Source organism: Chlamydotis macqueenii, chromosome 3 (assembly GCF_036417535.1).
Source record: "Chlamydotis macqueenii isolate bChlMac1 chromosome 3, bChlMac1.mat, whole genome shotgun sequence".
NCBI classification, from domain to species: domain Eukaryota; kingdom Metazoa; phylum Chordata; class Aves; order Otidiformes; family Otididae; genus Chlamydotis; species Chlamydotis macqueenii.
Window position 1 is genome coordinate 91,202,761 of NC_141558.1, and position 22,664 is coordinate 91,225,424.

A 22,664-nucleotide genomic window follows, 5' to 3' on the forward strand; every position below is an offset into this window, starting at 1 on the left:
AAAAGAAAAAAAAAAAAGGTTATTCAAGGCATTTTGAGGATGCCACAAACGTTTGAAATTATTTTCATCTTTTCCACTTGCAGACAGTGATGACAACATCCACTTTATGGTCAAAACATTTCTGTGCCTCACAAGAACTTCGTTTCTGCTGGGAGACAGAATCTCGTGACCGCTACTTCTTTCCACGTTGCTTTGTTTCCTCACTCTTGGCCCAGTGATAGGTATTGTGTGAAGCCCAGCAGAGCTGCAAGATTGTGGCATTGTGGCTTGATTTTTTTAAAAGGATTCTCAATAGGGCTTGCTCTGCTGAGCATTGTTACTTTCCTGGTAGTTAACAGAGCATAAGTAGTAAGGGTTAAATGGTGAAACACAAAGTCCCTACAGACAGCCTGAGCCTCATTTTCTGATGATAGGAGTTGCCATTATAGTATGTGTTCCCATGTGGTCTGTTGATACAATTTCCTTTAATACATGTAAACAGCAACCAGCTACCATGGCTATGATGATATCAAATACTAAATATATGCTAAAATGGCATTTGGACTTAGTGCTGCATACTAGAAAGGAAATTCATCTCTTGAGTCAATTTTATTCCTTAAGATCACCACAAAATTTGTGAGAATATAGAAATATCTTTAAAGAAAGTCTTCAAAGTTGTGTGAAGTCAAAGATAATGTGAACACCAGGGTATTCATTTATCTTCCCTAATCTGTGTTGTCTTAGTGGGAAGCAGGACCAGACAAAAGATCAGAAGATAGGATTTATAAACTCTGGTCCTGCTTTGCTTCCTTCTGCTATGTGACCTTGTACAAACCACTTAAATTCCTCCTAAGTAGTCCTACAAAGAATTCAGCAATATTTTAACTAGTAGTCCCTCTCCTCCCTGTTGTCATTAAACTATTGTGCATTTTTTTTCTGTCTGTTTCTATAAAATCTGATTGGAAAAAAACCCCCACATCACTGATAGATATCATTATCAGAAATATTTTTAATCCTTTACCTTTTGATTAAAGGTCTTTATTACATTCTTTCTACAACCCTTTTCCCCATAATATACTCAATCTTTACCTTTGTACAACCTTTCCCATAATATACTCAATCTTTACCTTTGTACAACCTTCAGAAGTTGTTTCACCTTATTTAATTTATTAACTTGTACATAAAGCCTCAGATCTTTGAATAGTCACTGAGAAACCTCAGTATATAATTTTTTTCTTTGTAACTCTTTTCAAGTATACGCTTGTCTGTTAATTATGGTGGGCCTTTTTGGAGCAACTTTGCTAGTTTCTACAATGGTAGATACTGACATTTTGTCTTCCTGAAATTAACTCTATAGATCCTTAGTGATTCAAATTCAAACTTTTAGCTCTCTTCTTTTCCGTGAGTCCTTTGCACTGAATTCAGCTAGCTCAGGAAAAGTAGTGTGAAAATATTTGTGCTACACTCATAGCTTCAGAGACTATCTACCAATTTCATTAGAAATTCTGGCAGAAAAAACAGAAGTATGAAGGTGTGCAAGCACACGTAAAAGTTGTCCAGAGAGGTGGTGGATGCCCCATCCCTGGAAACATTTAAGTCCAGGTTGGATGGGGCTCTGAGCAACCTGATGTGGTTGGAGATGTCCCTGCTCCTTGCAGGGGGGTTGGACTAGATGGCCTTTGAAGGTCCCTTCCCACTCAAACTATTCTATGATTCCAAGTAGCAAGATTCATGTTATCTGTGGAAAAAAAAAAAGCATCAATTCCAGTTCCTGGAGAAGTAGTGGAGGAATTTACTTAATGCTGTCTCTCTCCATGAAAAAGAGGTCAAGGAAAACTGATGAATGGTTCCTAAATGAAAGTTTAAAAAAAGGTATATTTTTAGGTGTAAGGTTTATGTAGAAATAACAATATCCTCATGTTGCTCAACTTCTAGTGCATATATGCTTTCCCTGCCACTTCTGATGCAACCATGACTCTCTCGTGCAAGGCTGCCAGTTCAGGAGAACAGAATGAATACTGACCAGCCGAGGGGGTGCACCCTGCATTGGCACTGCTTCCATACAATACAAAGAGCAATTGTGGAATCTGGTAATGTTTTGGCAAAACTATGAAAACCAGTGAAGTTTTCTCACTGCAGTACTTGGCACATGGCACTTCCTGAAAAAAAAAAAAAAGCCTATAGCTGTCACTCTGAAAATGGGTTTTGGTACCAGCTTTAAAGTTGATCAGCCTATGAAAGCACAATAGTGGTGCTTGAACTAATTTTCAATGCCAGGCAATTGGGACACAATCATTAACTGTCATTTGACAGAAGTGTTACTGGAAACTTCCCCAGCAGCCTAACAAATGAATCCTACATCAGGGGCCCATCTTGGCTAAAAGACGACATTTTGCCAGACAGTTTCTTGGCGAAAACCAAAAGGAGAGAGCTGACTGATCTATTGTCATGTGAAGCTGGATCAAACTTGTTTTCAAGAAAGGACAGCTCAACAATTTAAGATTAATGGAAAACTTCAGTCTGGTATCAGACATGCCTTTGAAATTCTGAGTGTGCTTCAGTGCTGTCTCTAAATTTTTTATTTTAGCCTGTTTACCATTAAAAACAAGTTCAGGACGAACCCAAGTGCAGAATCAGACCTTTGGTTGAAATTCACTGATATAAATTCTGTAACATCTTAGCTGTCACAGAACAACTCTGTAAAACACCACTCATCTACTCCCTATCTTCATTTTCTTCAAGAGATGACCACAATTTTTGGACATTACCAAATGCAGTAAAACCTAGGCTCATCATATGCCAAAGAAGAATTACTTTGACATTTAATTCAAAGTAATACAAATCATAAATGATATAAATCAGCCTCAAAGAAGCAATGTCTAAATAATTCATTTTTTTTTAAAGGCTTTATAGTTAAATCCTTTAGGCTTCCTTGAGTAGCTATTTTAGAGAAAAATATTTAGATTATTTTGTTAAGGCACATGGAAGTCAGCATGTGATCCCTCAAACACCAGCTGTTTAAGATTAGTACAAGAATCAGCATACGTTCTGAAATCACTGCTACACACTAATGAATCAGTGAGAGTCACTGATATAATGTAATAGCAGTTGTCATTGCTATTTCAGTTTTGCCTGTGGCTTCTTACTTACTTATTACTGCTTTTAAAATCTTTATATTGAATTTGAGAGTGAAAGATGGAAGAGGAAAGGGAGAAGCATACAGGATCCCTATTCTAATAGGAGAATGTTGGATCCCTGTCATGAGGGAAGATGCTGTGGACAAGAAGGGGTTTATTAATAACCTGTTTATTTATTTGAATTCAAAGAGCAGATTGGCCTGTGACCACTATGCAGGTCACCCACCCAGTTACTAGGAATTCTGAAACTTAGTGCCTGTCAATTTGTTTTCAGAATGATGCAGTAAGGCAACATTTTAGTACTTCAAACCCACCTCTCTAGAGAAACCAAGCTCTGTGAGGAAGCTGGGTTTTCGTTTAGCTCTTAAAGCAAAACCAAACCAAACCACTCAGGAAAACTACATTACACCAGAAACCAAAACAAACCTTATGCATTTTATCCTCATTTTCCATTACGGTTTGGGTTTGACCATGAAATTCTTATTGGAGGTACTGCTCATTCACTTGAATTTCACAGAAAATTTTATCAACCTTCTTATACATTTAGAAATCACAGTACCCAAAAAGGTTCATATATTTTCTTTGGGACAGTTTTTATTTTTTTATTTTTTTGCACAGTCCTTAAATTACAAGCTTAGGTGACAGTTTCAAACACAATTATGATTCCTTTTGCTAAAGGAAGCTTAAGTTAAATTTGTTACAAATAGTTATTAGTCCTTTCAGGTGGTCTTACATTACAGTACAAAGTAGGCAAACATGTTTTCTTAGGAGGGTAACATCCCCTTAGGTTATTGAGTGGAATAGTACCCAGTCACACAAGAATCTGGACTTCAAATCTACTCTGCTAATTTGATAGTTCAAGCTTGCCCTTTACTCCCGAAAACCTAAGTAAGAGTTTCCCTTTTCGTTAGACTACTTCCTCATGCTTGTCACCAGGCTATGCTTTTTTCCCAGGATGAAAGCACAGATTTTGTAAAAATTGTAAAACATGGGCTGTGTCTAGATTACAAACTTCTGCTGGCATTTCTGGGCTGTGGAATATCTGCTTCCTCCTTACTGACACTGTTTTGAAAACAAGCCTGTAGTATAGTGTGGGTACGCTGCAGCACAGTGCTCTTCTTGGTGTAGTCTATGTTATTTGGGGTAAGGGTGTTAATTATGTCATCAGAAAGCCCTTTTTTTTGGCAGCGTATGCTGAATTTACATCAAAAGTTTTGTTGGTTCTGCTCTATTGCAAAATCTCTTCAAAATAATTATCCTCAAAGAACAAACTGGAAGGTGGGGGTTTCTTGTAAGAGTGCTGCAGGTGAATAAGTGGCCACAGCTCCTTTGAAGGTACACTGTCAGCCTGAAATCCAGTCGTATTTTAAGAAACTACTTTTAACTACTGTCAAGTACTGAACCATTCCCTGAATTTTCCTACCAACTACAAATGGTTTTATGCTGGCGTAGTATGTCTCCCCTACTGCCAAGCAGAACAGCCATAATGACAGCAGCAGGGAAAGAAATAGAATAAATAAAAACTTATACACAAATGGCTTTAAAAGGGGCAGTGGGAAAGTGTCTATTTCTTCTGTTTTCTTCCTACTTAAAACAATCTTAGCTGTTGCTCAGTATTATTTTAACTCAAAATACTCAGTCAAGAGGAATAACTGTTCAAATCAACTATTGCTTTTGGCTTGGATTTACCTGACTGTAAGGTCCTAATGCCTGAGGTCACCCAGGCAGAAACGGTCACCAGCAATCAAAAGAGAACAGAGCATCCAGGAAGGCCAATATCAGGCCTACCCACACACTCTTTGGAGTTCAACACAAAGCAAATTTTGTTACGTTGGCAGCTGCAAGACTGATAATGTACTACAGACCATGCAAACTATTTGCACTAACAGAATTGTCACACAAAGCAAGAATTAGTACCATCAGCTTTTTATAAAGGAATGCCAACAGAAATTAGATCCAGATTCAACCGTTTGGTTGCAACTGAGGAGTGAACAGCTCAGATCAGGAGGCGGGCAGCCTGTGCATATGTGCCTTTTCTGCTCCCTCAAATCCTGAGAGACTTTGCAGGTGTGGTACCTTGGCATAGGTTAGGAAGGCTGGAGAGATGCTCCAAGTTAATAGCTGTAAGGTAGCTGAGTTACACAGAACACCTGGCCACTCATTTTTCATCAGGTACATTTTGGTAAAGTGGTGCCCAGCCTCTTCATGATCTTCTTGTAGGCAGTTCTGCTGATACCAGTGAGTCTTTGCACTGGGAATATAGCACAAAGCAGACATACCAGAATTTGGACCACTGATTTTAAATTGAACTGCTTATTAAAAATTGCTTTGACTTTAAAAAGCTTTACAGTTTTAAATAAAATAATTATTTTAAAATAGTTTTAATTAAATTAACCTAGAAGTAGAGGATCTTTGATCTCCATATCTGATATACTTTTGAATAAATAGTTCTATATATACCTCTTGATCTTTTTGGTGATGAAGTGCATAAAACTTAAAAAAGATATTTTTTTAAGCTGAAATCAACAGTTGTCTCTTTAGGAATAGACTTAATATCTTGAAACACTCAATGCAAAGTTACAGAAACCCAAAATACATTCTAACTACACAATCACTATAAATATGTATTTTAACTGAATGCATGCTTTTTGATTATTCTGTGAGTAAATTACTAAAAAAGAAAATTAAGATTCTCTTTAAAATAAAAACTAAATAAATAAACAAATCTAGACTTCAAATAATAAACTGAACCAGCCAGTAACACTTTAAAATACAAAAGTGTCTTTCCTTTTCTCCTTTAGATTACCCCAGCATTGTAATACTCTGAGGACAACAAACAAAAAATATACGAAACTACCGTTCTCAATTTTCGTTCTGAAAGCAAAAATTTTCATTAATTTGGGCATTTTAAATATGCTAGTTTAATATAAGGCTCCCTAAGGTAGAAATAAACTAATCCTCTGAAGTGAAAACAAAAAGCAAAATCATACATGCAATTTATTCTAAAAAAAAAAAAAAGTTATTTTAACTTTCACTTTAAAAACCTGTTAAGTATAACAGTGCGTTAGGAACAATCAAGCTCACTAGAGGGACAATTTGCTTGCAAATGCCAGAAAGCATGATCATTTAATGTTATAATTCTGAGCAATATCTTGAAAGATTTCATTTCATAGTATTTTACAAAACAATACTCTAAACCTGAACACACTGCCTCATACAATGTTAGTAAGCAGGAAATTACAGAGTGGAGTGAAGTGGACCCCTCAAAAATGCTGTTTCCTGAGATGTAAAGGAATTCACACTAACACTTTCAGCAGGGCTAGGCCATTACGCTCTGTGCAGGAAGAGTTGCCACATTTTGACAAGAGTGTGGGCCAAAGGCCTGGGTATCTAATTCTCACCTTCACAGTCACGTCAGTGTTTCTCTCACATACCACACAGGGAGGGCTGAGCACCAAGTGATAGAAACACCCATTTAAAATGACTCTTTGTACTGATTTAAATTTGTTTGTATAGCTGATAGAAAAAGAAGAGGTTTTACCAATACGGGTCTCAGAACCGCAGAGCAAATGCAAATGTGCTTTATCTGCTGGAATGAGTATCCTGGACTACTAACGTGCCACAGATCTGCAGCGAGCTTCTAAATCTCTTCTGTTGGATGAGTCCCACTTTACAAAAGCATTCACTCATTAGGAGAGGCTGCAGCCACACAGTTCAGTGATCCTGTGTACTCATCTGGGATGAATCAGACATGAGCACTAATTGCAATAAATATTCACAAAGGCAAGGACCATTAGTCCCCATGTACGGAGGAGAAACTGAGGCACAAAGTGATTACTGCAATTCAGTGACACAGCTGGAGAGAAAACCCACTTAGCCCCATACCTGCTCCCAGGTGCTTTAAAATTGGCCAAAGCCACTTTACTATTTAATACAAATACATTACTAAACATCTTACTTTTGTTTCTGTGTTTAGCGAGACCAAGGATTTCTTTTTTAACCTTCCCTTTCTAAAACAGCCCACACAATACTGTGAGTAAAGTTCCAGGAAATTTAGTGAAATCTGCCAGCAGATTTATCCCACTCATGATATTCACCAGAGCCTATAAGATACAGGGTCAGCCTGTTAATCACCAAATGAGGGCTCCATGAATGTCGCTGCACTCTTCTCACTCCACCCAAATAATTACATGGCTCACCAGGAGAATTAAAATGGAGAAAAATGGTAAGACTTAGAATAAAAATAATGTTTCCATAAAACACAGACTTATTGCATGATAGCTGGAGGCAACACCTTTGCACAAACAGCTGTAAATTAAAGCTGTCCTTTTACCAAACTTCCAGAGATTGCTTACACTATGTGTGGCAATGGGAGAGCATACAGAAGACAGTCAATTTTCTGCTTTCTTCTTCACTTGCTCCAGTTGTCGAAATGCTACTTGCCTACTCTCAAAAGGGTGAAGAGAGTAACTTTTTATTGTCCCATACCACACTGCTACAGCTTAAGATGTGAACATTTTGCCACCTGATTGCTAAACTAGAATTTTCTTGATTTCTATGTAAAAGTGTAAGTACATCATTGAATACACATCACCTGCAGGCAGCAAGTGTTAGAGAACTTGAAATCACCATTTTTTCTACCTTCTCTGGTAACCACTGGTGAGCCCTCAATGTGCTGTTTCTGCTCATTTCAGCTATGAGAAGGCTATCCAGTGTTTAAGTTCTTCCATACGCTGCAATATCTGGGTATAATAGAAATCCATGTTGGCTGCAAAATCAGTACACACAGGGGATTCCATGTCACCAAAGGTGCAGTACAATGCAGTTCCTCCAATGCTAAGGAAAACAGTTGCCACACATAGCAGGATCAGCAAAATACAGGAGCCACCAGCTACTTCATCTGTAAATACAAGAGCAGAAAAGGTGAAAAAGGACGATATACAAAGCAATATGAATGCGTGTGAGAAAGTCTGAGATAGGTTTTTACCATGAATAGGTCAGGAGGTAAATACACTTAATAATGCTGACTGTGTCAAAGTGACCATAATACATACCAGGAACTATATGTTTCTCTACCTAGTCTTTTCAGAAACCTAATTATATAGCTCCATTTTTGGAACCTGTGTACCTGACCTTGCTGGTATCACTTGTGAAATCATTCCATACTGAAGCAAAATACACTTAACTATGAGAATATTGCACAACCAAAGCCTCCCTCCATGGAAATAGTTGAAATGAAATGAAAGCTTAGAAACTGAAACTGAATGGAAACATTCTTGCTTCATTTGTACTGACACTGATTGTGCTACCCTGAACTGTTTGTTTACTCTCTCATTTTGCCTGTAAGGATAGAGAAAAAAAACTTCAGGGTAGGCTAATGTAGGGTAGGCTATTTTACATTTCAGTTATTCTGTGGTAACGCTTTGCATGATTGTTTACTCCAAGTAAGAGCAATAAAGAGGTTGCAGAGGTGCTGCTAGAACCTCACAACCTCGCTTGTCCTTGGTAATTTGTATGCCTGAACAACATCTGCATCTTCTGTCAGATTGCAGAGGCTCTAAGAAAATTTCTGAAGCCCCTTCACTCTCCATCTGGGAGAAGAAACAGGGAAAAAGAAGAATAAAAAAGAAGAAATATTCAAGCACTTTTTTTTGTGTGTTCAAAATCTGATTTATAATAATAATAAAACAACAACTTTCCTTTTGAATCACTAAATCCCTGGAAAAAATCATAGAAGAAACTCTACAATTTTAATTAAAACATAAATTTATTTAAAACATAAATTGTTTAAAAATAATTTATAGAAAAAAGATGGGATAAGCTTCCTTTTGGGCAGTGAATTAATTTTCTTTTCAGTGTATGAGACACACTGAATATACTTTTAAGCAGTAAAGACCTCCATTAATACCATTTAGTGGCTGCCAGACACAGTAGATAAAGAAAGCACTATCATTAGTAACCAAAAGTATTTTTATCATAGAATCATAGAATAGTTGGGTTGGAAGGGACCTTTAAAGGTCCAATTTCCCTGCAAGGAGCAGGGACATCTTCAACTAGATCAGGTTGCTCAGAGCCCTCTCCAACCTGGCCATGAATGTGGTGTCTACAACCTCTCTGGGCAACCTGTTCCACTACCCTCACTGTAATTTTTTTTTTCCTTATGTCCAGTCTGAATCTATCTCCTTCTGTTTTAAAATCATTATCCCTCATCCTTTCACAACAGGCCCTGCTAAAGAGTTTCTCCCCATCTTTCCTATGTTGTTTCCTAACATCTTCTTAACATCTCTTTAGCTTGAAGAATAGGGATGTTAAACTCCAAGAAAAGCATAACAAAATAACATATTGTATTTCTTATGAGGCTGCTTCACCCATCAAAAAGGCAGTAAGGAGTTTAGCCAAATTTAACAACAGCTAGCAAATATGTATGGGTGTTTAATTATAAAGCAAGGTTAAAATCTGACACGCTCCAATCCTATGGTCTACTAGAAAGGGCTGGAAAGCTCCCTGTGGACAAAGCACAACAGACTTGTTTCTTTTGCATCCCTCTTCACCTACATGGATTAGATTTAGGGAGAGAGCGTACACCTCCAACCTCTAAGCTCTAAACATTAACGAAAGGACGTCCATTAGACGTCACTTACAAATCACTCAGAGGAAAAAAACTACAATTTCAGTCTCAACCAAGCTTTAAAACGTAAATGTACTTACTTTATCCTTCTGTAGCCTTGTTACCCAAACCTGGTATTGAATAATCTTTGATCAAGCACTTTCACTTATTACTCGATTAAGTTTTAAAAAGCAAAGACGTGTGTACAATGAACGCCCACTTTGCTCTTGTGAACAAAAAGATCAACATCATTTGCACCCCAAGAGTGCAACCCATTACTCAACAGCTTTAAATTACCTTGATCCAATGTGTCTTCTATTTCTTGGAATCGCACTCTTCTTTTTGTTTGCCTTTGCTGGACTTGAGCAATTGTTTTTCCTTCCTTATCATCTCTTTTCTTTAGTATAGACACCAATCCTTCTGCTGGGGCAATCTATCAGGACAGACAGTGAGTAATTTCCTAGTTATTAGAGAAATTAAAGTAGGGGAAATATTAAGAGAAAAATGCTTTCCTAAGCAAGAAGTTCCCGGTGTGCTAGAAATAAACAGAAATTAAAATAGGAAGCATATTTAGATATGTCCTTTTTTTACCTTGAGCTCCTCTTTACCCAAAATAAATTCTTAGTCACTTCTTCATAAATCTGAGTAGCACTTTTAAAAAACTCATTCTGTAGATTAGCAATAATATTGGTTAAATTGGAAAGTAATCTGTATACATTTGTGCTACAGATAAGAAAACACATCACAACAGATAAGAAAACACATCACATTTGCAACTGAGTTTGCAACTCATCTATGTAGATGACCCCAAATGCCTACAATTTTCACAAAAACTCAAAATGAAAAAAAAGCAATTTTTCAGATAACACTGTAGTTGCAGACAACTGACTGCTTCACTTCCCCCATAATCTAATGAAGTTAGAAGACCGTGCATAAAAACTTGTTTGCAATGCAATTATAAGAGCTGTGGAAAAACAGAAAACAAGTGACTTCCTAACTTATGCCCCTAAACTTGCTTCATGCTACAAGCTTATATAAGGCATCGATGTATGCTGTAATTGGAGAGATGGAGGAATGAACACAGCGAAACACAGAGCACAATCCAATAGGCACTGTACCAGCATTTGGCATTTGCAACACTTAACTGGTAAATGTGGCAATTACATTTGCAGGTCTCTAGTCTGACAGTATTCTATAGCCCTCAACTGGACAAAATAACGTTGCTCTGAAAAACTCACAAAGTTGGTCACTGTGAGTATATGCCTACAGTCTACCAGTTTTTCCCAAAATCACAACTGGGGGGACATCCGTCACACTTCCCCTTTTGGTATTCATTTTCCCTGTTGATTACCTGCTCAAGGGCTTGAATAGATTATTTAATGAAACAGTGCAATGAAGAACTTACGAAGCAGTGAAAGTGTGGAGGTAGTGGAAATCAGTTAAGTCAACGTAGGGAGGACCACTGTTTGGCACAAATGAACCAGAAATAATAGCCTGCAAGTGTCTCATCCCAACAGACAAGTGCACTGGGCTGAAGCTTCTACTGGTAATGTTGAATCAGCCTTGCAGAACTGCCATGAGAATTTATCAGGCCACCAGAAAATCAACATTTATGCTTCCTTGTTGTGACAAGGAAGAGGAATCATGTAGGAGTGCATTAATTTGACTTATTTATTTGGGAGGGCCAGAGGTGAAATTACATGATTTAAAAGAGTAGATTATTTTAAGCTTCTGTGGACAGCATTGCTTTCATAAAGAGGATCAATAGCTCCTCCCGCACCACCCACGCAGCAGGCTAGCTGTTGCCTGGCGTGCACGTTCACAATTGGCTCGGACTGCACTTGGTGGGAATTGTCACCCAGTGCCAGCGGAGTGTTTGTACCAGTCTGCCCTAAGATTAGTATGTGGTGGTCCACTCTGCAAATAGTCCTTTCAAACTGAGACACTCCATTTTGTCTGTTGGCTCCTGATAGTTTTCAAATGACTGTGTCACAAGCTCTGTCTTCTTGAAGCTTAATACCAGAGTGCTATCTTTGACAGGATTATGTGGAAATGTGTGTTTCAGTGATTACAGTTACATAAAAGGCTTTTGAAGAAAGGTCTTGCTACAATGAGGTTCACTTACTTTCCCTGTCAGCCTACATGGCTATGTTTCAGGATTTATTTCTAAATGTATAAAGAACTAATTGACACAGCACAGGTCTCTACTCTGAAGATCTTCTTTTGCTTAAAAAGGGGGAGCAAGGGCTTTTGATTTGGGGGAAAAGAAAAAAATAATAAAAAAATCACTGTGGCTAATGTTACTCTCCTGTCCCGACAAAGCCAGAGATCGTATTTTTAACAATGTCCCCTTTACATGATATGTCATTTATATCTAGAATATTTCATTTGCCTTTGAGTTTCACGAGTCTCATAATTAAGGTTATTGTTTTGTTCTGCAAAGGACCTACAAAGCTATGCCTCCTAATCAGAATACAGTTAATTGTTAAAATGCAAATACAAATACAAACAAAAGCAATATTTACACTTTCTCTTCTACCATATTCTCAAATGCAGCTCAAAATATTTAATGCAAACATCATCACATTTTATTTTTCTTATTTTTAGTCATAAAAAAAACATTACTGTAAGTTTGTCATATAAGAATAGAGTCCATCTTGCTACAAATAAAATCTCGTTCAATTAAAACAACTGTAAATGTGTTTTTCTACCATACCTTTCATTTAGAAATATTTCAAAGCAATATACAAACTGATTATATTAGATCCATCTCCCATTAATTAAACATCCAAGGAGAGGGACTTAGCTGCCATGCAAGATGAAGTTTTCCATCTCAGTCTTTAGGAGGCAGGAGGAATTTTAAAAGGCAGACTACATTATTTAAATTGGGAAGTTAATGAGGGAACTGTGGTTAATACAGTTGACCACAAGTCCAACCTCTCCTCGACTTGAAGCCCAGGAGGAAAAATGCAGGCTTGCACCAGGCTGCACTGCAAGTAGTTCTTTGTTACATAAAAGAGCTACGTAAAGCACCCTATTGAAACATTGAACGTTTTCTTAATTCCATTAGATAGATAATTAACAAAAAATGCTCTTGGACCACCTATGTAACTGACCTTACTCACTCAGCTTTGCTGGCCTTCACAAAATCTTTTGGCTGGAGCTTTTATAATTAATGTACAGAAACTGGAAATGGCATACAGGTACGCGATGGCATTTTGACCAACAGTCAAAAAGGAAAGCAGCAATGACTGCTGGTTAACTGAAACTCTGTTAAATATTTTAGCTTTTGTCTTCTTCCCCACTATTAATACAAAGTGATTCTACTTCACAGAAAAGTTTTAAACTTTCTTGGATAAAGTTTAGTATCCTGGCTGCAAAATAAGAAAAACAAGCTCTAATTAAGCGACCTGTCTCTTCTCTGCTTTAAACAGCTTTTGCTAATAAAATATTTTTAAAATTCTTACATTATGCATAGTTTTGCCCAATATGATGTATATGTATTTATAAACATATTTGACAAAACTATGACAATAAGGTCCTTTTCTTCGAGCTCTTAGAAAAAAACAGATTAAACTTGACTATTGGGATCATTCGTAGCACACAGAAGTAGATAAAATTCTCCAAACTGGAGGTATGGCAAACTGGGATCTAGGAAGAAAAGTTCATTGTATAAAGTATTTTGGTCTGAATGCAGAGAGCTACTCAAGAAGGAGTTTTGTTTGTATATTCTTCAGTGGGTTGTATTCCTTATCCAGTTACTTGGCAAAGGCCTACAGTTTTATTTCTAGCTATATCACATTTTTTTAAAGGGGTAATCCATAACTGTATGACAAACTGACAAAAAGCAAGACTACCCTGGATTAAGCTATAAGCAGCAAACCCCTTCACTAAAAAAATACATTAGATACATGAATAATTTGACTTTGAAAAGGAGCTAACTTCGCAGATTCAGCATTCATACCACAGCATCAGACTCTAACAATTTTTCTGCTAATATGCTTGCCACGCAAGTACCGGGGCTCCCTTCTACAGCAATAAATAGCTCAGATGCTGTGTAAGCATTTCATACAGAAGCATAATTCTTGCAAACTCAAAACTCAAGCCATACAAGAGAACAGGGGACCTCAACAAGGCCCTGTCTCCAGACCTAGAACAGATAGGTGGAGACTTCATTTCTGCGGTCAAGTCAGCTGCTAGTCAGTACATACTCAGTACTTTTAAAAAGTCTTGGTGTACAAATAGTGCCAACCAAAAGCTACTACTTTACGTTGTGGTAGGAAGTCTCACTATCTTTGCTTTCTGAAAGCAATTTCAAGTGATAGTTTTCAAATAAGAAAAAAAGTTAAGATTTTCCTCATTTCCCTAATCATCAATCAGATAAAAAGCTTATGTTAAAAACTTTTACTTCATACGGGAAATGCAACTTACAATACTGAGGTGTTTGATGGCTGGTATGTAATTTCATTCTAACAGAAATTACAGCAGAGAGATCTAAGAAGAGGTTATACACTTCTGATATCTGTTGCTGCCAACTGCTGAACGTACTTCAAAGCTCTCTGTTAGCTGTACGAATCTAGTGTCTAAAATGACAGTGATTTTCCACCATTTGCACATTGTCGTGCACAGTTTGTACTAGTGACGAAATACCAGTATAAGGGACTGTACAATATGTAAAGTACTATTTTAGTTTTGCAATTATTTAAAGCCAGAGTCAGAATTTAGTGGATTTTCAGTCTTGTAATTAGTTACTGTAAAGGGTAGACTAAAAGCAAGTGACATAAAGGATCTAAATTAGAGAACTACATGCAATGATTCTTTGATGTCTATATGGGATCAAACAAAACTTCCTAACTGTAAATACATACACAAGTAGTTACCCTTCCCCATTTTCAGTAAATTAGTATTATACCTCCACTGAATTGTATTAATGAAATTTTGTCCTACCATATGATTTTTGTACCTAAGTTATTTCAAAATAATCTTTACTTCTGCCTTCTAGTCTAACATTTTTTGTGGCAATTTTGTAAATACACACTGCATGACAAGTTTAATCACAGTCAAATTGATTTCTGTGTGGGGTTTTTGTTTTTTTGTTTGTTTTGTTTTTTTTTTTACTGCCACACAGGTACATTTCATGTAATTCATTTCATTTCATTCATGTGGCTACCAATGCATTTTCTAGGTATTTCTGTATGAAAACATTGTCATCTTACTAGATGGCCACAGCTTGAACAATGCAGCTTCAAAGACTTCAGGAGGTCAAGAAAGGAAGAAATGTTATGGCTGGGTGCAAAGATCAGTCTGCTTGTCAAAACATCAGTGGAATCTTATTTTAGCACGAAACTAAAACAGTGCTGCTTTCTCAGGGGTGCCAAACTCTCTAAATTCCTTGTGTTTTCCTGGAAAGATGGAGATGCTCCCTACTTTTTAAAAGCAATCTCTAGCGTAATGAGAGGTCCCAAGATTAACTGGAAAAACAAAATATAAGTGTATAATGAAACAATGCAGGCTGCTGTACTGTCCCTAACACACCCTGCTGCACCGAGAAATTTCAGGTATTGCAAAAGAGCTCCAGATGCTGCATATTACAAATTTTAATCGGTATTGAGATTAATCCTTCTTCTCTTCTGCCTGATTTAAATCCCCTGCCTCACACACAACTCGGGCCTCTCGCTAAGAATGATTTAAAAAGATTCCCACCAGTGCCATCCAACATTATGCCTTATATGGCCAGAAAAAGTACTACGGAAAGACTCAAGGTACTTTTTCCTCTCCAGAGACACAATTCTGCCATCGGAGTACTGGCAGTCCTAGCATCAGGATAGCAAACTAGAAATGAAACTAGATTCTCTGTAAAGCATCATCATCAGTCACTGGGCCAATCAATACAAGCATAATTTTTCTAACAGTATCAATATGTTGCTTCCTATCCCAACCTCTAAAATGCAAATGGCACAAACATTGCAATTTTAAAATAGTTGCTGTAGGATTTTTCTGTGTGATACAGAAAAGTTCTCTCCTGTAGCTTAAAATGCTGAACTTCCAGTGGGCTCAAAAGACATCTAATCCTGAGGGATGATATTTAATTTACTTTTCCATTATACATGTATATGGGCTTAGCACAGACTGTCAACAAAATGCTTTTTCAAAACCATCCTCTAAGTGAACACAAACCAATGGGTTTAGTGCAAAAGTTTGATTACATTTACAAATATGTATGTGGGTGTCCACATCTGTGTGTTGTCAAGAGCTTGTGTAGAGCTTTGTGCACGTGGCCCTCAGTCCTAGTACATGGTATGCCTCCTGACATCCCACAGAAATACAGGTGTTTTAGGGACAGGTCAGGATGAATGATTTTGAAAGGAAATAAGAAGCTGTTTAGGTGGAGAGAAAAAACAAAATGCTCTGTTTCCAGCTCTGGAGATTTTGCCAAACATGTAATAACATCAGCAAGGATCTCCAGTATTTAGTTCCCTGCTTGGCTGCTGTCCCTGAGTGACTGTGGGTTCTTGGTCTTTGTGCATTAGCGTCTGATCTATAGAGAAGTACCGTTAACTTTATTCCCAAGGGATGTTGTATTCTTAAATGCATTAAAAATAGAGATAAACTAAGAAGATACCTTTTTACAAGTCTTCCCGCTCCAGCATCTGGAATCACATCATTTCTCAATAATCTCATTTTTTTTTTAATTTAAAGAAAAAGCTTTTAGGGTTTCATGGTTGCAAATGCACCAAAACCAGAAGACAAATAAAGCGAAGATGTCATCATATACTCTCCAAAAAGGTTCCAAAGCAATAAAGCCTCTATATTTTCAGAAGAGCAATTTAGCTTATGAAGCACTCATCCTTCTTATGACCTAACAGCAGTGCTTCAGAAAGGTGGGTTCAGGCTTCAGAATTCTTTCTTAATTTTGACTGAACAACAAAACTGCCTAAACTGGCAAATTAGAAGCCCATACATTCATATACAGAGTTTATTACATATGTTGTTCTCACCTATATGGAATAGGCACAGAAAAGCAAATTTTATTATATGAATAGAAATGAACCACATGTTACATCATATGCATTATGCAGATCTCTGATGTGAAATTGTGATTTAACAGGAATTATCAGCCCATCTCCTAACAGTCTCTGTCAGAATAAAAAACCAAGTATTCACACACATATGTAAAAATTAATCTAATTTTTAGAAACACAGAGCACTGCTGGTCAAGGAGACAACAAACAGGCAAAAATAAACGTTTTTCTGAATTAACTCAGAACAACTAAATAAGTATAGACTTCTATTCAGATTTTTAAAAGTGATATATGACATTTTGAAGATGGCAATATCTAAAATATTTTAATTGAGATAAACATGGAAGATTTTATAGCATTCAGAGTATTTACCTCAGTAATCTCTATCCTTCTTGCAAGTTCATCAAGAGAAGAAAAGCTGTCATCTAGTGATAAAGCTTCCAGTGAGTTGTAAGATGCTCGTTCAGGTGAAATATCTGGAACCGTATGAAAGTCCTCTTGGTTTGCAAATGATTCTTCAGTGTCTATTATGTTACCATTTAAAAATTTGAGAAATAAATCTTCTTGTTCTTCATTTTTTACCTTCTCCTCCTGTCCTGCTGTACTCTGTATTTCCTTGCATGCTCGTGAATGGGCAGTGCTCTCATGCTCAGACACTTTGTTGCACCCAGAGCATACATATGAGGCAGCTCTGTCCCACGAAGGTTTTTCATCATCATCAGCAGGCTGTTTTTGTTGCTGCTTTAAATCACTATTTCCAAGGTGGCCACTAGCAATTTTTGAAGAGCCAGCAGCATGTTTTGATCTGAGCAGATTTCTATCAGCTTGCACATCTTTATCAGTAGGAACCAAATCAGTAGGCATATAATCGGCATCTGTTAAAACCAAAGCATCTACCATTGGCTCCAGAGCAAGTTTCACTCCAGGCTCCCCAGCTGTGCCTTCTATTTTTTCTGCATCCTTAGAGAGCTGTCTTTCTCTCAGCTGTGAACTGTTATCTTTACCGGCATCCCCAGATGATAAACAGCCCAAAGAAGGCCTGCCCACTGTCCCTGTGGACTGGGTGTGTGGCTCCAACGTTGATTCAGCACTGCAGTGCTGCTCCTCCATGTGGTCCTTTCCTGCAGCTACCCAAAGGCCTGCTGCCTCTGTCTGTCTCTCAGTTCCATTTCCACCCAGGGAACTAGTGCTCAGCTGTTTATCTTCTTTCTTTGGTCCAACGCCTGGACAAGTTTCAGTACCTAAGTGCAACAGGAAAAACAGTTCCAGTGTTTTTAAATGATTCAAAACATCAGCCCATGGGGGAAAGAGTATACTGTGATTTGATAAGGTTGTAACCTAATGCTTTAAAATGCACTCCCACAAAGGGCAAGTATTTTATGCTCCAGTCAGAATAGAAATCTTGTTAGTAGTCTGAAAAGCTGACTTCTGATTCAGCAAAGCATTTGCACACATCCTTGCAGGCAAAGTACATGCCTTAGTACCCCCCTGAAAAGAGTTGCTCCCATGCTTCAAACACAATATGTATGTACCTTTCTGAACAGCCACATTTCTTCTAAAGTATATTTTATGAGAGTGCATCTCATGGAGGTCTGGAGTTCAGACAAATGCACTTAATTACAGAAAGCTGTATTTTGATGCTACTGTATCTATCACACAGGGAGATATCTGCATTTCCTTTAAAGAAGCTGAAATCATACTAATTTAATAAATTTTAAATGCAATTATTTTAAGTGGGTAACAGGCTCCTTTGGTTAACCCTAAATTAAATATCCAATTACAATATTTTACATAATGAACTGCATAAAAATATGTTGCTTTTTGGATATGTAAGTTAGTTTACATATTTTAAAATGTAATTAGACGCAGCTTATTTCTGTATTTGCATTTACAATACAAATGAAAACTGATTTTTCAAATCTGAAGTTTCAGAGATAAACAAGGGCAATTCTGCATAGCTTGTGAATTCACCTACTATTGGCATGATCTGCTAACGGAAGAGTAGATGGTTAGCCCAAGTTGTCAATAAAATTGTTAGAAATTAGCCATTATGAGAAGCTCAAAGCCAAATTGCCCCTTTTAGGCTTATGAAGAGAGAAAGGGAGTGTTTAGAATTAGAATACCAAAGCAAGCTAGCTATGACAAAAACTTTTATTCCATACTTTAATAAAACTAAGTTAAGATTACGTTTTAGTAGGACCACTGTTACAGTAATAGGAATAACCTCAAACAACAAATGAATACCTCTAGAAAACACTCATTTGCACTGGTACAAGCAAAAAGCCAGAAGGTCTTATGAATCGATTAATGAAGAGATCAAACAATGCCATAATTAACTGTATACGCTTTCATAAGAATCACTGAAGCTGTCTATGCCAATCCTATCCTTTGTCACTTGTTAACACCTCACTTAAAATCTGAGCAATTTCTGAACTTGTTACATGAAACAGGGTCACATTCGTTAGTCTTTGAAGAAATGTTTGCATTAATTCATTGCATTGAACAATTTTATTAAATTCTAAACTATCCCCATTTTAAAGGATAACAAGGCAGCATAGAAAAGACAGGCTTGGAAATTGAAAAAGAGACTATCGAACCGTATCAAAATGCAGAAAAAAAATCAGAACAACACTAACAGATAGAAGAGATACGGGGAACCTAACTTCTGTAAAACACTGAAAGAAGAAAACAGTATAAGACAGAGACTTTTTGAAAATTAGACACAGATGAGTAGATAGCTCAAGGGATTTGTAACAGGATACTGAGCCCTTCACATATAGGTCATGAGTTCAAACACAGCCTGGATCATTGGTACAAGATTTTGTTACCATCTGTCAGTTTTTCCTAATGGACACACCCACATTACAACAAGCATCTTTATTGGCAGCCCCAATTGCAAAAAAAAAAAAAAAAATTAAATGGAATTGGAAATTAAATAAAATTCTTTACCATGAAAGGTGGCCCTTGAGCTCAGAGCTCTGTTCCTAAGAAAGTAATAAATGATCCTAGCATTGTTATCTAGCTACAGATGTACAGGAACTGACATGTCATGATCATTGTTACATTCCACACTGAATTTTCAGCAGCTTTCAATATTTTCTTTACACCTACTTCAAAACACTTGCTTTAGACAACCCATAGCCTGGTATAGAATCAAGGCAAGTTAAGACAAATACTTTAATACTTAATTAGAAAAGATGCTTTTTCCTACTAAGGTAAATGAAGATGTGTACCCACAAACACAGCACTAATTTTTTCCTGACTGTTAGAGATATAACAAAGTGTCTACTGAAATTTTTTTAGCAATGAAAACACGGTAATTTAAGAAATGTTTGGGTTTTTTTTTCCCCACAGTTACTTTAAAATTGACGCTTGCTTTGTTCATCACAGAAACCTGTAGCCACCACTTTATCCTGTTAATCTAAGACAGCCTAGCAGAGGCTAGGTACTGACCTACACCACTCTACCAGCGGAAAATTCACACTTCACCTTTGTCCCTCTTCCCACTTAAAAGCAAATCTCATGACCTAAAAGAAAACAGAGTATAAGCAGTTTCTCCTCACTTTGGAAACAGGTCTATATGTACACACTGCAAACTTATGCTAAAGGTTTTATTAAATTTGTATTTTCATTAGAAAAGGTTTCATGAAACACATGATTTCCAGTCATCCAAAAATAAAAAGCATTAGGTTCTTTTGATCTGCTTTCTGAGCTGCAGAACATGTTTGTTTTGTGTTTTCAATGTTTTCTGTTTAGTTAGGTTACAAGAACAAAGATAGAGAGAAGGCAGTATAGGGGTCAAGGTAGAAGAGGAGGAAGATGAGGAAGATCCACAGATGTAGAGAACTGTGATTCTGTATCTTTGTTAATTCCTGATTTTCCTGAACATCCTGGCTGATACACACTTGTAGGATAGTTTAGGTTGAAAGGGACTTCCTGAGGTCATGTAGACCACACCTCACCTTGTGAAAAATTCTAGCTGTTTTGAGGAAAGGTACTAACTTTAGGCCAATTTTGGCAACTGAAACATGGAAAAAAAATTAACTTTTTGCTCAAAGAGAGCAGAGAGAAAGCATAGCCTGGTAGTCTACCAATGCTCTTTCCCCCTCTCTGTCTCCATTTTTACAATTCATTAATTTGCAAATATTTCATAAGAACTCAAAGATTCTAACAAATTACTCAAACAAAACAGCCACTGTCCCAAGACAGGAGGAGGAAAATGAAGCTGACATAAAAGTGTGTACTGAAAAACATTAACTGAAGTTAATTAAGCTTCTTAATTTTCTGTGCTGTTACAGAAAAATATGTCTCAAAATCAGTAAGTATATCGCAGGTAATTTAAAACAGTTACTAATACCGTTAACTATACTGAATTGCCACAACTCAGAATATTTGTCATAAGATTGTTTACCTTACATTTTATACTTACAAATTATGTATCTTATTTCTAGTTTTGCACAGTTTTGTAGCTTATATAGGCTGCTATAACGCACATTTGAAAGACTTTTTTTTGAATGAGGCTAGAATTACTTTAATTACAATTCTAAACATCAACAACTAACTAAAATTGCATAGTCTGTCCATTGTGCAGTTGTAAAAAACTCTAAAATGTGCACAAACAGATGAATATGTGGGAATCCAACAAATGCTGTAGCTTCAAATAAAATAGCTTCATAGTATTTATAGGAATATGTCATTACAGTATAATATTTAAAACAAACATATGCACATGTACATACACACACATACCTGATTCAGAAGCAGCAGCTTCTCTTTCCTTTAAATTTTTTGATTCCATTAACTGAAGCAAACAACCGCTTTCCCATGTATTTTCTGCAGCTACTAGCTGTAAAATATGATAGCATTTCCTGTAATTTTTGGAATTAAACAGGAACAACATGACTTTCTGATATATCCAAACTTCAAATAGTTTGTGTACTAAACTGGAAAGATTGTATCTAATAATATTAGACATATATTTATCAGCAAGCATTTATCACCTGCTTACCTTATTTTTGGATGCCTGTGGCCTGCAGCAATAGAGAAAAAAAGAATAAATTAAACAACTTAGTAGCAACATTCTTCGTAACAAATGTCATTGAAATCTTATAAGCCTTTGCACTGCTCTAATATTAGCACAGAACTTTTCTTACATTGAAAGTGTCAGCATGCTGGCATACTTTCAAGCACAGATCTGTACATATGTGAATATCATCAGAAGACCAATTAGCCCAAACATTGCTCCACCTAATTGAGAAAGCAGTCAAAGAAAATTTACTGCAACATATCAAGTGATCTAAATTCCTGTAAAACTTTATGCTCAGAAGGAACTCTACTAACTTTAAAAATCATGTAAAGACTCAGTATCTACTAGTATCAAAAATACAGATCACTATAACAGAGATTGAGGAATGGGAAAAAAAACCCACAAATGTATTTCCCTCTCCACAGACTGTTGACACTGGGACACATTTTCTGGGTACTGTAAAATACAGCAGCTCCCACTGATTCCACTGAGATTCACAGGTGAGTCAGCACTGCTAACAGTCAGCGTGGACTTTGCAAACTGTGTAGAGATTCACGTACGATGTGTTTTATCATGCACAATCTCTCTGGCAGCCTTTCATACAGCAATGAAGATAAAATGTTGAGCATTCTGTTTAAAGCTATTGAAAGAAATTAAAAGTAGGAGAGACAAGAGGGAAAAGTACTGATGTACAATGCACTCTAAAAAAAAAACTTCTAAACTTGCATTGACTTTTCTCAATTTTACCATTTAAACTTTAAATAAGGGACACGCAATGTTATCTTTAAAGAGCAAACATCTCCAGTATGTAGCTATAGACCTTGAGTATCAGAAAAAGTTACATTACTTTCAATTACAAAAGCAAAATGCTCACATTTTCAGAGACCTGCATA

The 22,664-nt window shown here is 36.8% G+C and overlaps 1 protein-coding gene and 1 long non-coding RNA gene across 13 annotated transcripts in view; both read right to left on the bottom strand.

Moving 5' to 3' along the window:
• Nucleotides 1-968: 968 nt before the first annotated feature.
• On the bottom strand, nucleotides 969-2,552 carry LOC147601356 (uncharacterized). Its single transcript, XR_015258223.1, has 2 exons — nucleotides 1,107-2,552; nucleotides 969-1,068 (listed from the first exon to the last, which is right to left on the bottom strand). It is a non-coding gene; the product is annotated as an uncharacterized LOC147601356 (long non-coding RNA).
• A 1,132-nt stretch (nucleotides 2,553-3,684) lies between these two features.
• CNST (consortin, connexin sorting protein) overlaps nucleotides 3,685-22,664 on the bottom strand; it is a 54,190-nt gene continuing 35,210 nt past the window's right edge. For all 12 annotated transcript variants that reach the window (XM_086743894.1, XM_086743893.1, XM_086743892.1 and 9 more), the window contains 5 exons: nucleotides 21,754-21,775; nucleotides 21,495-21,591; nucleotides 17,118-17,986; nucleotides 10,021-10,156; nucleotides 3,685-8,016 (listed from right to left, as the gene is read on the bottom strand). In XM_086743894.1, the coding sequence (XP_086600020.1) occupies nucleotides 7,811-8,016; nucleotides 10,021-10,156; nucleotides 17,118-17,986; nucleotides 21,495-21,591; nucleotides 21,754-21,775 (1,330 nt within the window). In that variant the 3' untranslated portion in view covers nucleotides 3,685-7,810. The remainder of the gene's footprint in view (nucleotides 8,017-10,020; nucleotides 10,157-17,117; nucleotides 17,987-21,494; nucleotides 21,592-21,753; nucleotides 21,776-22,664) is intronic.